The 20,008-nt window shown below is 30.5% G+C and overlaps 2 protein-coding genes and 1 long non-coding RNA gene across 3 annotated transcripts; 1 reads left to right on the forward strand and 2 right to left on the reverse strand.

The window, feature by feature from the left end:
• Positions 1 to 802: 802 nt before the first annotated feature.
• On the reverse strand, positions 803 to 2,700 carry LOC130985536 (uncharacterized). Its single transcript, XM_057908556.1, has 2 exons — positions 2,077 to 2,700; positions 803 to 1,110 (listed from the first exon to the last, which is right to left on the reverse strand). Exons 1-2 carry the CDS (start codon positions 2,365 to 2,367, stop codon positions 976 to 978), a joined length of 426 nt encoding a protein of 141 aa, XP_057764539.1. The 5' UTR covers positions 2,368 to 2,700; the 3' UTR covers positions 803 to 975.
• A 4,500-nt stretch (positions 2,701 to 7,200) lies between these two features.
• LOC131025459 (F-box/kelch-repeat protein At1g16250-like) lies at positions 7,201 to 10,315 on the reverse strand. Its single transcript, XM_057955252.1, has 2 exons — positions 9,718 to 10,315; positions 7,201 to 7,325 (listed from the first exon to the last, which is right to left on the reverse strand). The coding sequence occupies exons 1-2, from the start codon at positions 10,313 to 10,315 to the stop codon at positions 7,201 to 7,203; spliced, it is 723 nt and encodes a 240-aa protein (XP_057811235.1).
• Positions 10,316 to 18,637: 8,322 nt separating this feature from the next.
• On the forward strand, positions 18,638 to 19,780 carry LOC130985538 (uncharacterized). Its single transcript, XR_009088993.1, has 2 exons — positions 18,638 to 19,089; positions 19,346 to 19,780. It is a non-coding gene; the product is annotated as an uncharacterized LOC130985538 (long non-coding RNA).
• The last annotated feature ends 228 nt before the right edge of the window (positions 19,781 to 20,008 follow it).

Raw genomic sequence — 20,008 nt, forward strand, 5'->3', positions numbered from 1 at the left:
TACTTATAATTTATAAATGATGTGCCATTTCATGTTTCACACTTAAAATTATATAATCTATATAAGTATATAAAAGAAGAGTTTTTTCGCACCATTTTTTCTCTCTCTTTTTCTCTTTCTTCTTACATCAATTTTTTCACTATTTTTTATTGTTTTTATATTTTATTTATTTTGTAAATGTCATCTAATTTGATTCATGAAAAAATAATCAATACGTATCTTAAATTTAATATAGTATAAAAATCATAAAAAATGAATTTAAATGAATACGTAATGAAAAATATAAAATGTTTTATTTTATGTCTCTTCATTAAAAATTTACAACTTTTTATTTATGTTTGTGTATAAAAATATTTATTATGATGAATAATACTACTATATAATAATATGCATAATGTAAATTTTTATTATGAAATAATTTTTAAATTTATTTAATAATTATAATTATCATTACACTTTGTATAAATTGAAAATTTTCATTTTTAAATTCAGGATTTTATTGAGTAATTGAGGTGAATTATTATATTTTATTTTAAAAACATATGTTGCATTTTGTTTATATTTTGATTTTTTATTATTATTTAAATTTATTATTTAATTTCGATGTCAATCGTGCATCGCACGAATGGGCGTATACTAATTTTAATTTCAAATACAACTCATATATGTATATGAATTTTTTTTTTTTCCTCATACCTCAAAGCAAACACACAGTGTAGAATGGGTCAATCCTATCCCTTGTTCCGCAGGACAGGGGAGTGGTTGCTGTCTGTGTTGAGATTGAATTATGAAGCCATGAATATGATGATGATCCAACCCATTTCAGTTATTTATGGAAGATAATAGTATGTTGACATCAAAAATCCAAGTGGTACGTGATAGTATGATACATAGAGAGTGAGAGGTGATGAAAATATGGTGCAAGAGATGAGAGTAGACATATACAAAAACTCTGATACCATTTCAATGGTAGAATCACTGCAGTTGATGTTGATGTGGCGGCCACTGCACTCGTTCCGGTGGGCACGGCACCGGAGCAGGATGTGCGATGAAGGTCGGGATCTTGTTGCCGGGCATCACCACCGATACTTCTCTTGCATTTACACATATCTGCAACAATTCAATACAGATAACTCTAAACGCTGAATACAAATCTCAATTTTTCAACTCAGAACACCTTCAAAATTCAGCACATTACAACAGGGCTGTGCTGTTCGTCTATACGTGTGCTCAAATTAGTAATAATATATGTTCCTCTCTACAACTTATAAGCAAACCAAACACACAAGAACAGAACAATTGAAGTAGCAAATAATGCAATTCTGTTTTTCTTTAATAAAACCTATGGAATTGGAATTTGTACCCTAATCTCTCATCTTCACACAATGAAGAAACACGACTAAATTATGAAATTTGTGGTAACTAAATACAAGTATCAATTAGAAACAAGTAATTGAAGAGCTGGTCTACAACTACAAGAGAATAGCACCATTAATTATGGAACGCCTTGGATCACTAGATAAACTCAAAGACGGCAGCAAGCCTTATCTAAACAAATAATCTCATTACAATAATTCCATTAAAAAATAAAAATAAAAATTGAAGAAGGGCCTAAGATAAGAGGTTGTATTATTAAATTAAAAAATGTGGTAAGAGAAAAACAAAGGAATTAGGAGGTTGGCAGGGTGTCCCCGAAGCAGGGATTCGCCACGCGGGGAATCATAAATGTAGGTATGTGATGCTCCAAAATTAAACCAAGTGGGTCTCACTCTAAGAATCAACAATTATATTAGAATAGCTACACTTCTCATCAATGCAACTAGGGACCATTTACAAAATATCCTTACTCTACCACTGCACCATCACATGCACTTTTTTTTCTTTCTTTTTCTTTTTTTTCTTTTTTTTTGTTCAAATAATCATATCAAAAACATAGGATTAGCTAATTCATAGCATGAAAAAGGGTTTCCAAGAAGTAATCATCACAATTCATAGTCTGAAGAAGGGGAAGTAAAGAAGTTAAAAAAATGCAGTGATATAGTGAAAAATGAGTGGAGTAGAAGTAGTATTACTGACTTTAGGAGATGATGGGTAGGCGAGCTTAGCATTGAAGGCAGCGATATGGTTGTGGGCCTCAATGTCTGAGTGGCGGCGGCGGACATCGGCCGGCGCGGTGGTTCTGAGAAACTTCTCGAATATAGCCATGACGAGAAACATGGAGATGAGAATGGCGGTAGCGACGAACCCAAACGACACCGCATTGACTGAGTTGTCGAAGTGCGTCCAGTGATCGTCTTTCTGAATGTAGAGCGGGGCGCCGCTGGGCGCCGGCGCCCAACCGCCCCATTCCTCTTCTACCACGCCCATTAATGGTTGAACTATTTGGTTGCAGAATGGTTATGGAGGTTGAATGAGGCAGTTATGGCAGTTTGGAAAGAAGGGGAAAGCTTTTTCGAGGGTTTTGTCGTGCCATCAAAGCACGACTACTTCCACTAGTAGTCAACAAGATTCTCTCTCGTTCTTCTAGAGAGAGACAGGGAAAAGGTCGCCGGAGGTTGAAAAATAGAGGGCTTTGGGATTTGGGAGATGAGAGAGAGAGAGAGAGAGGAGTTGGCTTTTTAAATAAAGAAGAAAAGGGAGTAATCTTGAAAATGGCAGCTATGCTCTGTTTCTGTTTGAGACTCGAAAGTAACGTCTCCAAATATATACAGTTGCCGTTGCCCTCATCACACTTCACACGTACTAACTTTAATTAAGATTTCTACCCCTAATCACACTTCACACGTACTAACTTAATTACCCCCTCTCCCATTACTCACTTTCTATAATTGAATGTTACATTACAAATATCTCATTCCTTTTTGGATAATAAATTCTCTTTTTATATATATTAAATATTTAAATAATTTCCACCAATTCACTTTATCTATTTTCTATGCCAAAAAATAATGAGACATTTGTAATATGATAGAGGGAATACTAATCTTCATCTTCCTCTAACTTTCATGTTTCAACCACCCCTTTCTACTAAATTTACTTTTCCCTTTTCGTCGAACAAGTCTAGTTCAAACGATAAAATTAAAATACTCCGTATCATTTTTTTTGTAAAAGATCAAGTCTCACCAATATCATACGAGCTATACGTATTTGTTTCGTTATTTAGTCTATTTTATACTGATTTTTTATAATTAATTAATTCATTCATTCATTATAATATATATTCAATTCCATGATATTATATTTATCTTGTATTTAAAAACATTTAAAAAAATAATCTTGTATTTAAAAATATAATTAGCTTGTCTTTTCCAACCCTAAATAATTTTATTTTTTCTCTAATAGAAAATGGTACCTCTTTTCAATAACGTATAGAGATAATTATAATTAAAATCTCAATAGCTAATTTCTTGTAATTAAACTTATATTCGACTTTTAAAGTATTTCAATTAATGTGAATGATTTTGTGCGACACTTATAAAATAAAATTTTTTTGATAGAATCTAGGGTTAATAGGCATAAAAGCCTAAAAGACTATATTAACAGTACTCCCCCGTCTCATAAAAATATGCATAGTTTGGGACGACATAGATTTTAATAAATGCTATAAAATGTAGTGTGAGTGGAGAAAGAGTCTCACATTAATTGTGAATTTTGTGATATTTAATGAGAGAATTATTACTATAAATAGACTATGCATATTTTTATGGGACGAACGAAAAAGCAAAACTATTCATATTTTTATGGGAGAGAGTATATGTTTTATTGTAGCTAAGCGATCTTGAAAGATGGTGTGGATCAGTTCTCAGTAGAAAAATCAACGGTGATCTCACAATAATGAGATAAGACAATGACCAATGAAATCCACCCCAATTAATCTCCTCCAAAATGATAATTCAAAAAAAAAAAAAAATGATGAATTTAACCTTGACGAATGCGCTAGAGGAGCGGGGGAAAATGCGATATCACCCTCAACTTAGAATTGCCTATAAATATTTGTTTCCTTCTCTCTATTTGTACGCATATTTATTTATAGTTTTTATTCACCCAAAACCGATCACCTACCCACCGTGGGCAAGCATAACGTGCCCATCATTGATGTGGCAATTTTAATTAGAAAAGTGAATTAATAAATCTTACTCTAATTAAAATTATCTTACCATAATTACAATTGTCACATCATGGTGGGCACGTTATGCATGCCAACGGTGGATAGGTGATCGTTTCTGTTTATTCACCTCCATTTTAAACACTCTTCATAAATATAATTTCAATTCTCTCTTTCAAGTTTTAGTTTTATTTAATTTGTTAAATGTTATATATCCGCAAATACTACATCTTCATCTATGATCTTTAATTCAAAGGTCAATATTCAATATATTTTAGAAAATTTTGAAATCAGTACAAGTAATCAATTAACATATAATCCAAATCTAATCATAGTGGATCTAAGTAATTATTGAATTATTATATAAATTCAATAATTACTATGTTAATATATTAATTGCTCCACAATACACATTAAATATAATAAGAATGTAGTTATATCCTTTGTAGTATTATATACGAACATCTATTGTGCGTCTCTAATTAATTTGTGAAACTTATATATAGTACTATATTGAAAAAAATAAAACATGGCAGCACCGTTAATTATTCTTAGGGTTTAAGACTTGTTTGCCCTTTTGAGTGTCAGCATCATTGCCGAAACGCTTAGCAAACACGTACTACCTCATTAATTAATGGGGGTGTGTTTATTGTAATTTTTTATTCGTTATAGGGAAAGCTTTGTTCCAATTTTATACCATAATTTGAGACAAGGAGGGCCAATTCATATACTACTTACACATGACTCATGTTCTTTTGCCCTTTAGCTATCATCAAATTATTATCACACTTGCCACACGAGTTTTCACCACCTTAATTTGATGTATATGTAAGCTCACATGCAAATTAATTAATGAACACAATTGATTTCCCAAATTATTGACAATAAACCTTTACTTTTTTCGTTAAACATTTACATAACTAACAAAATACCTGAAAAGTTTCTTTATTATTGTCATTCATCTACATATACATTATTGACCAACACTCACTCTAGTGTATTGTTGATTTTATTATGGAAATCCAATTTTCCACGTTAATTTGGTAGTTTTTGGATGGAAATATTAGAGGTGTAATCGAATTGAGGCGAACCGAATAGTGATATGCTCAAGTTTGATTTATTTTGTATCGAGTTGAATCCCAAACATTTTAACCGAATATTTTGAGACTCGCGAACTTAATCGGGCCAATACGAACTTTCTAAGTTTATATTTATAATCAAATTATTGATTTTTTCTTGAAATAAATTATTTAATTCAAAATAATAAATATATTAATTATTTTCTTAAAACAAATAGAGTTAATTAGAGATTTAATACAATTATTATTAGTTTAATTAGTAGATAAATATAAGTTGTACTTATTAATAAATTATATTTTTCAAACCGAATCACTTAACGAATTTGTTCACAAGCTAACAAATTGAATACTAGAAAACTCAAGTTTGGTTTTATTTATTTATCGAACTTTTATAAACAAACTTGAACGAGTTTTTAGAGCTGAGCTCCAAATAATTTGTGAGCGACTTAATTTGTTTACGGTCCTAAAAAAATAATGTATACACATATATATTGGGGAATGAGCATTAAAATATTTTTGTTAAGATTTTAAATATTAGAGATGAAACTGTATTTTTGTCCAAGATCTTTTGAAGACTTCATGACACGTGATTTTGATTGTTTTAATTTTGACTCAATCCGACGCTTGCTATGATTTTAATTTGATTATTCCAAATGACGATGTTCGGTTTGTTTTAGTTGGCCCGATTAACGAGTCTTTGCCTAAAATTGGATTTAAAGGATTTAAATCGTTGTGAGGTTATTTGTTGGAACTGTTTAATTGGTTATCGGGTTTTAGATAAATTATTGACCGATTCGAAATTCTCGGGTTCGGGTATCCAATAACCGAAAATTTTGGTTATTGGATCGATTTCGGTTATCACTTTAAAAAAAAATCGGGTGTCGGTAAACCTGATAATCGATTTGGGTTAACCGAATGATCGAAAAATATTTAATTAATTATTTAATTATTATTAATTAAAAAATCGGTTTTTAGCTAAAATAAAATTATGTTATATTTAAAGTACAAAAATTACCTTTAATTTAATGGATAAGTTGCTATGTGTATTTTCTGGAGACTAAAGTTCAAATCCTCTAACTAACAAATTACTGTGAGTTTTAATTTTTTAAATGGGCATTCGGATACCCAAATAACCGAAGAGGTTATAGTTTTAAAATTTAGAATTCACAATCAAACTTGATTGTGAATTCTAACTTTAAAATTCAAATTCACACCATAAACTACTTTTTTATTCTGAATTAGAGTTTTTTATGCTATAATTCACAACACGCAATATTCTTAAGGTGCGCTCCCTTTTATTGTAAATTTATCATAGAAAAAGGAGGGATAAACAAAATTTAACCCTTTAAATCATTTGTATTTTTTTCCTAAACAAAATTTAACCTTTTAAAATCATTTCTATCTTTTCCCTCATTTCTACATAATAGAATTTGACTCTTACTCATTCCTTATTTTCCATTACAAGTGAAGGATAATATTATCCCTCTATTTCTTATGTCATAATATTATCCCTCATTTATAGTGAAAAGAGGAATGAGTAAAGGTCAAATTATATTTTGTAGGAAATTAGGGAAAATAAAGAAAAGATTTAAACGGTGAAATTTTGTTTATCCCTTCTTTTCCCATAATAAATTTACAATAAAAAAAGATAACACACTCTTAGTTATAAATTTGTGTTTTTTGCTATAATTCACGATTCATAATACGCCATCTTGTGAACTCAAGTTTGTATGCAATAATTCACAACTCAAATTACTTTTGGTTATTAATTCAAGTTTTTATACTATAATTCACAATATGAAATACTATTGACGTGAATTCGATTTTTTTTTTCACGATTAACCTATATATTTGATAGTGAATTAATTGTGAATTTAAAAACATTAATTACAAACATCACAAAACTCCTCATTCAAATAAAAATGGTCTCTTAACATATCTTTGCTTTGCCGAAATTTCTGCCTTTCATTTTATTTGAGAAGAACGATATACATTTCGTCAGGATAGGACCTGGACCTAAATTTCGATCATTGAAGCGCTCTCTTTCTTCGACCAGATTTCCGTATCAATAACTCTGATGATGAGATCCCACCTGAAATTCAACTCCTCCAGCAATCCCACACTTTCAATAACAAACAAAGCTTTGAACATTCAGAATTTACAAAGTTTGAAGTTTGAACATCAAGAAATGGTGAAATGGAAAATACAAAAATATGCATTATGATGTTAGGCTTCTAAAATTTATTAACGCTCCACGAAATCAAAGAAAATAATGAGAAAACCCCAAAAAATCTATGAAAAAAGAATATTGAACGTAGCAATGAGAGGACACCTGATCACGCGTCTCCTCATATTCGAAAAATCCTTCTTCATCTTCCATCAAATTGAATTCCCAATTTGTCAAATCCGTTCTCGTAGATGGAAAGGCAGTAGTATTATAATCTCACACAGAAATTAGTTACTACATTTTTTTATACTTCTGTTGTCATATAAAAATGTGCATCAATTTTAATGACACGGATTTTAATAAAATGTAAGATAAGTGTATTGTGAGTTGAAAAAATTATTCACTTTATTATAAAATAAGAATAAAATATAAGAAGTTAATGGTGAGATAGTCTCCAAAAATAACAAATGCAAACTCTTGTAAGACGTTTCAAAATAGAAATAAGGACACACTACCATTATAGGATGGGGGGAGTATTTGTTATCTATAAGTAATTTTTATGTTTAATATGTAAAAATAAATAATTTTATGCATTGACTCAACTCAATAAATGATTGTATTACATGCCACCATAAATTCGTAATTAAATATTAGGTGGAGTTGGTCTAACGAAAATTGAACAATAAAAATAAAAATCAGTTAATCAGTAGTAAATGGAAGCAATCAATAAAGAAGAAACGCAAATATTCATTTGGACAAACAAAACGAAATATTGTTGAGCGAGCATTGGGTAGGTCGCCTGGAACAAGGGTCCGGATGATGGAAAGATCCGACCCGACAGAGTCAAAAGGAATGCGCGTGCAGGTGGAGCAGCGTCGCACGTGAGTATATGAATAAAGCGCGGGGCGGGGCCCACGCCCACATTCCGTGAGTTGACTGAAACACATGATGCTATTGCTCTCTCTCTTTCTCTCTCATACGCCTGAAACTGAAATTGGCTTTCTCTCCTTTTGATGCAGCTGTCAAATGGGCCTAGCCGTACACTTTCAATTTCTCTTGGGCTCACGGAATCTTGCTTGGGCTACTACACTATGCTGGACTTCACTTTTTTCATTCTTTTTTCTTTTTAATTAAAGCACACTGTGTTTCTATTTTCTAAACTAAGTTATGTTTCTGCAGTTTTTACTTTGACCTGGTCAAAACGATCAGTTTCCTGGATTAACAATATAGTATTAAAATCAGAAATTAATTACTAGGCCTTTGGTTTGAGTGATAAGGCATGATTGAGTCCGTGATTGATAACTCGGTCTAAAATTGAGTGAATTATTTAATCACCCTATCAATCTTATCAATCTCATCCACCAAACCAAACGGCTCCTATATATATAACATGGTCTCCAGGTCAGTAGCTTCCTAAATCTATCACCAAATAAGGTTGAGACTTTGACCTAAATTGAGTGGGATATTATTGAAAGGAAAAAGGGAAAAAGCAATCAAGAATAGCTGCAAATTAATAGAGGTAGGCACCTATGGGTATGAGTAGGCTTTTATTAGCAAACAAGGAAGCAGCATCATTAACTAAGTAATGACGATGCTAATCAAGCTTAACCAACACAATCATATTAACTTGTTCCTAGTATCCTCTCTCTCTATCTAGCCTTCTATTTTTCTTAACTCACTTTATTGTTATACAACATTACTCATAAATCACATCACAATTTCGGTTGAGAAAAAAAATACTCCATTCATCCACTAATTATTGACTCGTTTTATTATTTTGATATGTTCAATTGTTCATTAGTTTCTACATCATTTCATTTTTAATAAAATTTTCACTCACAATAAAATAGAATTCTTATTTCACTCGCAACATTACATCAATTTTTTAAAACTCGTGTCATTATAAAATGGGTCAAGAAATAATAGACCGAATGAGTATAATATAATACTTCCCTAAAATAAAAATAATAGTATAACATAATTAACGCGACGAATAAAATCGAAGCATTACATCACAAAATAATCAAAGACCAACATATAATATTAATTGCATGTTTTTATAATCATTAGAATAGCATAATATATCTAAAATTATGAATGCGTGACAACGCAACAATGGGTACAAAGTAGTCTTTCCCCCTCCTCATGAAGAGATGGCGCGAAGCTTATCCAACCATTTTCTTTCGCCACGGTATCGAACCTATGAACCGTCGAAATTGTACATGACGACGTCGTATCTCTATAGCCTGCCAAGAAATACAAATATGTACCGATTGGTGCCATTGTGACATATAGTCGTCTCATCGGCTGTCGGTTGCTCTCGTCATTTTCCGGAATATTCGTCATAAAATTCTTTAATTGCGAACCTTCGAAAACATTCCAAAAATTTGAGTTTCCATCGTATATTTCAATGTGTCCTTTCCACACACTCAAACAATCCCCCGAGCTAAACAATTTGCCCTCAACGTCTACAATTTGATTAGGTGGCACGTCCAACTGCCACATCCCAGGCACAAGGTCCCACTGGCCTTCTCCGTCATACACCTCAGCAGAACATCGGTCCACATAACCTAGCTGGCACTCAACTTCACACCCTTGGACGAACCCACCGACTACGTGAACTTTCCCTTTCCACGTCACCCCGACACATTTGTACCTTAATCTCCTCATGTTAGGCAATTGTGTCCATTTGTCATCCATTGGATCGTACACCTCGACGGATGAGGTGCTCCTAGCACTTGCCAGCTCATACTGCCCCCCGGCAACGTATATCTTGTCGTTGCATACCGTGCATGCGAAATTGTACCTCGGTCGAGATAGGGGTGCACAAACGGACCATTGGTCCGTGCCAACATTGTAGCGCATCACCGTCGGCCGGACTTCAACTTCTACATCGGAATGTTCGTTGTCCTTGCGACAAATTCTGCCTCCGATCATGTAAATGGAGTCGCCGATAGATGCCATCGCGAAATCTTTGAGAACATGATTATGTTCTAGTTGAGGAATCGAGCTCACGTAGTTGAAAGTGTTGTCGGAAGGGTCAAATCGCCCGATCCAATTTGAAAAATTTGGATTATGGTCCGAATCATTAGAGCAAAAGACTAGATAAATATGTTGTTGGCTCGATTCTGAACTCATTGTAATGGAGTGGATTTATATATAACTACTATAAGCTTTCTGTGAAATGTAATCTTAAGTATTTATAAATGATGATAGGTTCGCAATTAAATTAGAAAAAATCAGATTATAAAATGTTGTACGATCGACGCGGCGGCACTCGTGTGGCGGAGAACACAATTTGTGTTTGATTGTATCGCTGCATAGTTTGGGCAATGTACTTGTCAATAATTTACCTAGTTATTGTAAATTTACTGCTCACTTATGTCGTTATTTACGATTATGGTTGTTGTTGTTGAGAGAGGGAGAGGGTGCAATAATGTTGGAATTTAGAAATTGAATTATAATCCGACAAAATCTTTGATTATCAAACACTAAATAGGAGATTGCGCAGCACATGTATGTAATACCACTTTTAAAAAGAGCCTAAAAAGAAGAGTGATAAGGAAAGATCTGATCGACACATTAAAAAGTTAACTTATTTGATGTTGGATTTGGCTCCATTGTTGTTATCGACCAAACATTGTTGGGCACTGCACAATGTAAGATTTTATGTCATTTTCAATGTAGCTTAAATTTGTTAAGTACTTATGTTTGTCCCACGCAATTTTATATATGTCCTTCGAATTGGTCAAAACTACACTCGATAAAGATATAGATGTATATAAATTGGATGCCCAGAAGAAATTAAATAAATATATTAATTAACGTAGTATAGGTCATACCAATTGAACAATCACTTAAAAAAAACATAGCATATGTGATATTTAAATTTAAAAGATGTATGTGATTGAATCGATATAGATCCAGTAAGATCAACTTCATTAGTGTAGAGAAACAACAATTTCATAGAACTCTTTTAAACTTAAATTATGTTCACATTATCATTTAATACTCCCTCCATCCCACGAATCTTGACACATTTCCAAATAAGGTAAATAGAATATTTTTAAAATATAAATATATTAATTAAATATGAGAATGGTTAGACTAATTTATTTTACATGATTGATAATACTCGTGATTGAGCATTTGTATATAAAATTCAACATATTTTTTTTATATAATAACTCATTTTAAAATATAAACTAAGAATAATTTTCAGCTATTAAATCATGAAGATCTACCGTGAATTCATCACTTCGTTAGATTAATTCATGGTCCTCGATTTCCATGAAAGCGAAAATTTAAATTTTTGAATTCATACATTTTCATAGTAAATTCATAGGTATTCCTAATTTATATATGTGATTGAGCATTTTTTAAATGAATATGTATAAATTTCTGCTCATAATACTTATTTCTATTTCTCTATTTGTAAAGTAATAAAAGCGAAATTTATTTCCAAAAGATCGTTTTAGTCCAACTCTGCGAGCATATGTTCATTACAAATTTACAGGTTTCCCGAAAATACGTTTAGAAAAAATATGGTTAGCATAAACGGTCTACAAGCCTACAAGAAATGGGCCATTTAGGTTTACAAACAAATTTGTAAGGCCCGTTTAAGAGCCAATATTTTAATTTGGGCTTAACTTGCTATTGGATCTGGGAAATTTACGTGTTGGGCTTAACTGCAGTTTGAACTCAAATGGCCCGCTTAATCATGTTTTATTTTTTTAACACGTTTTTTTTAATAAATCAATCATATTAAATAAAAAAATTAACTACAGTTCTACTTTTTTCTTTCTCTTTTTTATCAAAAAAGTAGAACGTTCGTCATAACTAAAATTTCTAATTATTTAAAATTATTGTAATTAATAGGGGCATTTACTATTGAAAATTAGTTATATAGATAAAAAATAATATAGCTAATCCATTATTTATAATTTTGGAATATTATAAGATTTTTGATAATTTCTACAGTTTGATTGCTTGATCTATATTCATTTTAAGATGTTGCTCAATCACGTATATTATAAATCATTTTAAATAAATGTTCCCATAAAAAACATGAAATATAGTATAAAACTTAATTTCTTCTCTCCTTTTAGTGTCCGACGGCTCCTCCTCCTCTTCTTCTTCTTCTCTTTTTCTTCGTCCATCCTCCTTTGAGAGGAGAACTTCTTCGAGGCTTAGTCGGAGGCGCCATTCGGCGCCTCTCTTCTTCCTCTTCCTCTTCCTCTCTTCTTCTCTCCCTCTCGTCCTCTTCTTCTTCTTCTTCTTCTTCGTCTTCTTCTTCCTTATTATTATTAATTATTATTATTATATATTATATTATTATTATATTATTATTATTATTATTATTATTATTATTATGATTATGATTATTATTATATTAATTCTTATTATTATTATTATTTAAAATATATTCAATTTAATGAAATACAAAAATTGTGTTTAAATTCAAAATATATAGACTGAGATGTATTTGTATATGCGGGTTGCGAATCTCTATTTGATCATCTGATTATCCTTTTCAAATATTACTTGAAATATGTGGAAGGAAGTACGCCTTCCCGATTTCCTTGAAATTGTATTTAATTCGATGACTTGAATTTGAATTTGATGACGTCAATCCATAGGGCTTCCATATTTCTAAATTAACATTGACTTTAATGAATTTGATGAAGAACGTGTTGACTTCCTTTGTAAAATGTCTTGATTGTTGGAGATGATTTCGTTGTAGTGAATACTCCTTCAATGCTTGAGCTCTCAAGTGATTTGTGTGTCCTTATGAACTTCCTACATCTCATATTTATAGTTGTAGGAAAATCTAATTAAGGAAGCTTAGGATTGGGCTTTAAAGCTTGAGCCCATAAATATTGGGCCTATGGCTGAGGTGGCACGATTTGATTGGATCATCTTAATTTACTAGTGTTTTACCCGTGCGATGCACGGGATTACATATGTTGTTAAAATTTGGTTTTGCTTAACTAATTTTTTAAAAGAAATATGAATATATTTTTGTTGAAAGTTATTAAAATTAAAATAAAGATATAAAATAATAAAAAAATATCATAATTTATTTTAAAATTCATCCATTTACGTAAAAGTTCATAGGATGTCTATACCTGATTAAGTAAGACATCGAACAATATAAGCATTTTATTGTAACATTCTGAAAGACACTTTTGTATAATCTCTAAAATAAATTATTTAAAAATATTTTATTATACAATTGTTATACCAACTATGTTACTGCTAAACTATATTTAAGACTAACATTTTAAATTACTTAAAAATAAAGGTGAAAATAATAATACATGAAAAGACAATTGCAAACTTGTCATCTTATTATTATAAATTTTGGAACACTTCTTTATAATTTATATACAACATTTGTAGAATTAATAATCTACTTTGTCTTCATTACATATCAAGATTTTCAGACTCCTTTGACTTGTAACTCTAGAAATAGCTACATAAAACTGATTGTGACTAAAAACAGGCCTATTAAAAAATAAACCCTCGTGAGAGAGTGATTGACATTGACTTTTGTTTATAGTCATTGCATAAGAAACAATAATAGGGAACTGCTGCCGTTGAAACTTGAGCGGTAGTCTTGGATCAACTGGTATCAGTGTCATCCTTAGTATCAATACTTGATGTCCTGCATTATGGTCTGTGAGAACTTTCCCTTCCAAAATAAAATAGCCTCATATTTAATTCATTGCAGATCTGTCATTATTTGGTTGTAATTTTTTTTACTAAAGACCACATGGTCGGCATGTTTGTGATTAGAGAAATGATGAATATCAAAAGAAGAAGTGAGTATAAGTAAAAATTTCACACCAAAAGTTAGTTTATATAGGCCACGGGGATACACATTTGATGGGAGATACACATTTAATATATTATATTGAATGAGATGCTTTGATAATGGAGTTGATTTTGGTTTGACGATAATAAAAAGTTGTTACATTTTTTGGAGATATATATGGAATGTTGCCAAATTACACATTTCACACTATCACCTCTCACTCTCTTAGATCTGACGTCATGCATGCCTGAGATAGGGCTTCTTCTTCGTCTCCTTTGTTTAGCTGTAAAGATGATACAAAAATTCCATTAATCATGCATACCAATCAATACTTAATATGTATTTCATAATTTCGTTGATAGTTGATTGGTATATTGGTATTTTGATTTGTTAGACAAAACATAGAAACATAATCAATGTGGGTCATGATTTATGGAGATATGATTGGATGATCTATTGTGTCGTGTTTATTATTATTATTATTATTATTATTATTATTATTATTATTATTATTATTATTATTATTATTATTATTATTATTATTATTTGTCATACTTTGCAAAAATCACAACAAAAAATTAATAGCCGCCTTATATAGCCCTTCTTTTTGTTTATCTCCAAAAGATTTAATTGAAAATAATTAGAAATCAATCTATGAGATAGCGTGTAAATCAAAAATAATTTATATGAGATATTGCTACGAGTTCGTAAATAATTTTGGGATTATAGCCAAAAAATACACGAACTTTGATAAAAGTTGCAATTTTCACTTGAACTTTCAAATTAGCCAAAATATACCTGAACTTATATTTTTTGTTGTAAATTTCACCTGAACTTGCAATGATTGAACTCCGTCGAGGTGAAATTTACAACAAAAAATATAAGTTCATGTATATTTTGGCCAATTTGAAAGTTCAGGTGAAAATTGCAACTTTTATCAAAGTTCGTGTATTTTTTGGCTATAATCCCTTAATTATTCTCTTGAATTCAAAAACAATATATAGTCTAAAATTGCGTGTAAATCAAAAAAAATATTCACTTTTGCAAATGACTACAAGATCCCATGTAATTTATATGTATTTATATTTTGAATTTTATTTATTGGATGAATATTTCTCACAAAAGATTTAATTGAAATTAGTGATCTACAAATTTTTACATATAAATTTCATATATAGATGATGGGAATAAATGTCGTTCAATTAAATGTAGATTTAATTACATTTAATTAAGAATATAAATATATATATATATATATATATATATATATATCATTCTATAAATTAGTCAACTTTCTAAATATAGATCAACTTTCCAAAAATAAATTGAGTAAAAGGGCGGGAATTTTTTTTGGCTAAATGGACCAGCTTTTATATATGTATAGATTTCATTTTATGCAAATTTTGACACATGGAAACTTTTGATTGGTCAATAAATCCACATAATTAAATATAAATTATTTATCTATTTAATATTGAAATTATATTTAATTTAATTCTAAAATATAAAATAAAATAAAATATATAATTTAATATTTAATTTATAATTTTCACATGGCATGTTTAATTGGACATAAATTTTAATTGCCTACAATAACTTAACAATTAAATAAAAAAAATTAATGATCGCGACACGGTGAACTTGAACGTAACACTTTTGGCCTAAGGTATTAATTATTTTATTGCTTGACCAACATATCTTTATTTTTAATAAATGTTCTTGTGAAATAACAAACATTTTTCAACTTAAAAAAGATAGATACATGTTTGATGTTTCCTCTGAATAAAAAATACTAAGGGTACATCTACTTTGATGAAAAATGAGAGAAAATAGAAAATTTTCTCGGAATAAGGTGTGTTTATTTTAATTGTAAAATTTTCATTGAAAAATGATGAATATGAAAAAATTAGTTTTTTTTCTCCCTCTTCATCATGTGTCTATTAGAAATGATTTTTTTAAAAATATTAAAAATATTTTCACACCACTATTCAAAGATAATATTATCCAAGATCAAAGAAAAAAAAATTGTCAAAGAAAATATTCCATTATATCCAAAAAAATTCTATCATGATAAATATGTGAAAATGAAAAAAAAAAAAAAAAAATCTCTTTTTCTTCGTCAAAGCAAGGGGAGGCAAAGTCTTAAACCAAGGAAAGTTGGAAATTAAAAAGGAAAGTTGTGATTTATTGAGGCTGTTAACTGTTAAGTGAAAGACGAGAGACGTGAATGATTTGCAGAAGACAAACATGTGGGCATGGGGAGAGAGACAAGTGAAAACTTCAATGAGAATAATAAATATTGGTGGCTTTGCACATCGTGACAAATGCACAAAATCAATATTTAATCTACGTCTCTGGACATCACCTTTTGCTGCTCATGAAAAGAGTTTCTTGATTTGATGTATCAGACAGCAAATTAATTTTATATGTATGTATATTTATTTACGTGTGTGTGTGAGTGACAACAAGAAACTAGTGTATGCAATGATGGACCATAGGATATAATCATATAATATATTCTTTCATGTATATCGTTTTTATATGTCTGTTTTCTTTGAACTTTAAAGATTTGAAAAGCAGTAATTATTTAGGCGGTGTTACTTTAATGGATAAATTTATTTGTGAAAAATGATGGATAACACAAATTTATACCTTTAAATGTCTCTTTGTTCATTTTTCAACATTTAACACAAAAGAGATGCTCATCATTTTTTCTTCCTTATTTTCACTTTAAGGATGAATAATATTATCACACCAAAAATGGAGGGATAATATTATCTATCTTTGAAGTGAAAATAAGAAAGAAAAAATTGTGAGCATCTCTTTTGTGTTAAATATTGAAAAAGGAAGAAAATATTTAAGGGCATAAATTTGTGTTATCCATCATTTTCCATGGATAAATTTATCCATCAGGGTGCGTTCTCTTTGGTTGTAAATTTATCATGGAAAAATGAAGGATAAACAAAAATTCACCATTTAAATCATTCCTTTCTTTTCCACATTTTTTATTTGACCCTTACTCATTCCTCATTTACATTACAAAGGAGGGATATATTATCACACCATTTTTTGAGGGATAATAGTATCTCTCTTTTGTAGTGTAAGGGTGCGTTCTCTTTGGTTGTAAATTTATCATGGAAAAGGAAGGATAAATAAAATTTCACCCTTTAAATCCTTCATTTTTTTTCCATATTTCTTATTTGACCCTTACTCATTCCTCGTTTACACTACAAATGAGAGATAATATTATCATACCATTTTTGTTTATCTTTCATTTTCCCATGATAAATTTACAATCAAAGAGAACGCACCCTAAATGAAGAATGAGTAAGGGTCAAGTAAGAAATGTGGGAAAAGAAAAAAATGATTTAAAGGGTGAAATTTTATTTATCCTTCATTTTCCCATGATAAATTTACAACCAAAGATAACGCACCCTCAAAGTAAACACAGCCATACAGTTTTCAAACAGCAACTTGTAATTCCCATCACAAACGAACGAACAATGCATTCTATTTCTATTGGTCTATTCCCAGAAAGGTGCAATAATTAGAGTTATTTTTTACATGCTGCTTCATTTTTTATCCTATTATTGATGTAGGGTTATGTACATATTGATGATATCATTTAATGCATAATAAAATACCGTATTGTTGTTTTGGTTGCGAAGGAGCCTAATAGAATTTACTAAATAAGAATAATGTTGATATATGTTAATTAAAATGATTACAGAGCATAGGCACATAATGCAATATTAATGTTTTCATAGATCTTGCTATGAACTTGTAACATTAACCACTTTCACCGCACCAACACATGCACACTGTATTTTTTGTTTTATTGTGTTGAATAGTAATAAAAGACCAAATTCACTCAATTACTTGGTGGCCGTTGCTGTTATAAATGATATTCCGTTTCCATTTTTAATACTATGTAGTATGTAATGCGAAATTGATATATAAATATAACGATGGTTTAAAATGTGACGAAATACATATGTTTTTCGAACAATTATTTTTATATAAAATTAATGAGTAGTGCTATTTGGAAAAAATATGTCCAGCTAAAAAAGAGTTAAATATTTTTAAAAATCGATTTATTTAAAAATTTTGGTTTAAATTTAAAAAAGGATCTAGTTAGTTTTATTGTTTTTTAAACATTATAGTTTTTTTTTCTAATTTTTAATTAGTATATTTTTTAATTTTTATTATTTTTTTTGTAATTTTTGTACTTACAAAAAAATATATTAATAAATTACAGTATGGACAAAACAATAAAACTAACTAAAATCCTTTTTTATTTGAAATCAAATTCTTTTAAATAAATGGACTTTTTAATATATTTAACTCGTTTTTGTTTTTTTCCAAATAGCATTATTGAAAATTAATTAGTACTTATATATTTTCGAATTCTTAAATTAGTAGAGAACAGCGCAAAATAGAGTTGAGACTATACGTAGGCAATGAATAATTAAGCAAACTTTAAAGTTATAAATGAGGGCTCTATATGTGCTATGCATAATGCATGCTACAAGTACATGTAGCGCATGCAACCACCGAGCACAAATCTATGCAAACAGCATTAAATTATATGAATGCAAAATCCCAAAAATAAAATGAAAAAAGGAAAAAGAAAAGAGTGTGGGGTTGGATGAGGTGGGGGACAATGAAGCCTTGGGATCCTTCACATTTACTGCCAAAGATTGAAGCTTTGAATCTTCGTAGTCTTAGACAAATACCTCTAGCTGGCCCTCTCGTCCCATAACAAATTTGACAGTGATTAGACCCTCACTAGGCTCTTCTCCCACTGCTCTCTCTCTCTATTTCTAAACACACACACACACACTACACACACTGAGGGAGGGTGTGTGTGTGTCTGTGCGTGTGGGCGATGGAATTTGATTGCCCCGAGGCAGCAAAACGGGTACTAATAGTGGTGGCATTCATAACTTCTTCAAAAGACCAAAAGGATTTGCATTTTGTGTTTCTTGTCTGTTTTTGCATTTCCAACTTACATAAAGGCTTCTACTTTTTCTTCTTCTTTTCTCTCTTTTCTTCACCCTCCTTTTCCTATTCTTGGTCTTGCTAGTCTTTGCATTTCGATTTGGGATTTTCTGGAGTTTCCCATTTCAGCAATTTGATATTAAAAATTGAATCTTGTCGATGGGGTTGGTGGAAAGAATTGGGTGGATGCAGAGCAATGGCAGGAAGGAGTGCAGAAGATTAGTGTGGAGGATAAAAGCAGCAATAAAGAAGGCAATGAGGAAAGGAAGCAGACAGCACTTGAGATTTCAGTATGATCCTCATAGTTATGCCCTCAACTTTGATGATGGAAGTCACCAAGCAGATTTTCCCCTTGAAAAATTTAGAGATACAGTTTTCATTTATGTTGTGTGGCTGGAGTGAGTCCAAGGAGGTGGCTGCAATTTGCTTTGCTATATAGCTGCTAGTATATGAGTATCTCATCTTTGTCTACCCCCTTTTTTTTCAATGCATGGGGAAATTTACCCATTTTGGGTTTTATTTATTTTTATATGTTTTGGGGTAATGTTATTGCAAGATGAGAGTTGATGATGTGTTTTTTTCGGAAATTACTTAAAGTTTTTGAGGAAAAATATACATGTGTTTTTATTAGCACTGATAATTAAGAAGGAAGGCATCCTCAGAATAAGAACAAGTGTGAGCTTTACACTCGCTCCCTTTACTTTCGGCAACCATTTTCATTCTCTAAAGTCTCAACTATCAAGATAAAATCAAAAGACTACTTTTTTACAAAAAAAAAAGAAAAAAAGGAATTGTCACTCTTCGTTTCCTTTCATTCCATTGCGTGAATACTGCATCTA

Source organism: Salvia miltiorrhiza, chromosome 5 (assembly GCF_028751815.1).
Source record: "Salvia miltiorrhiza cultivar Shanhuang (shh) chromosome 5, IMPLAD_Smil_shh, whole genome shotgun sequence".
NCBI lineage: Eukaryota > Viridiplantae > Streptophyta > Magnoliopsida > Lamiales > Lamiaceae > Salvia > Salvia miltiorrhiza.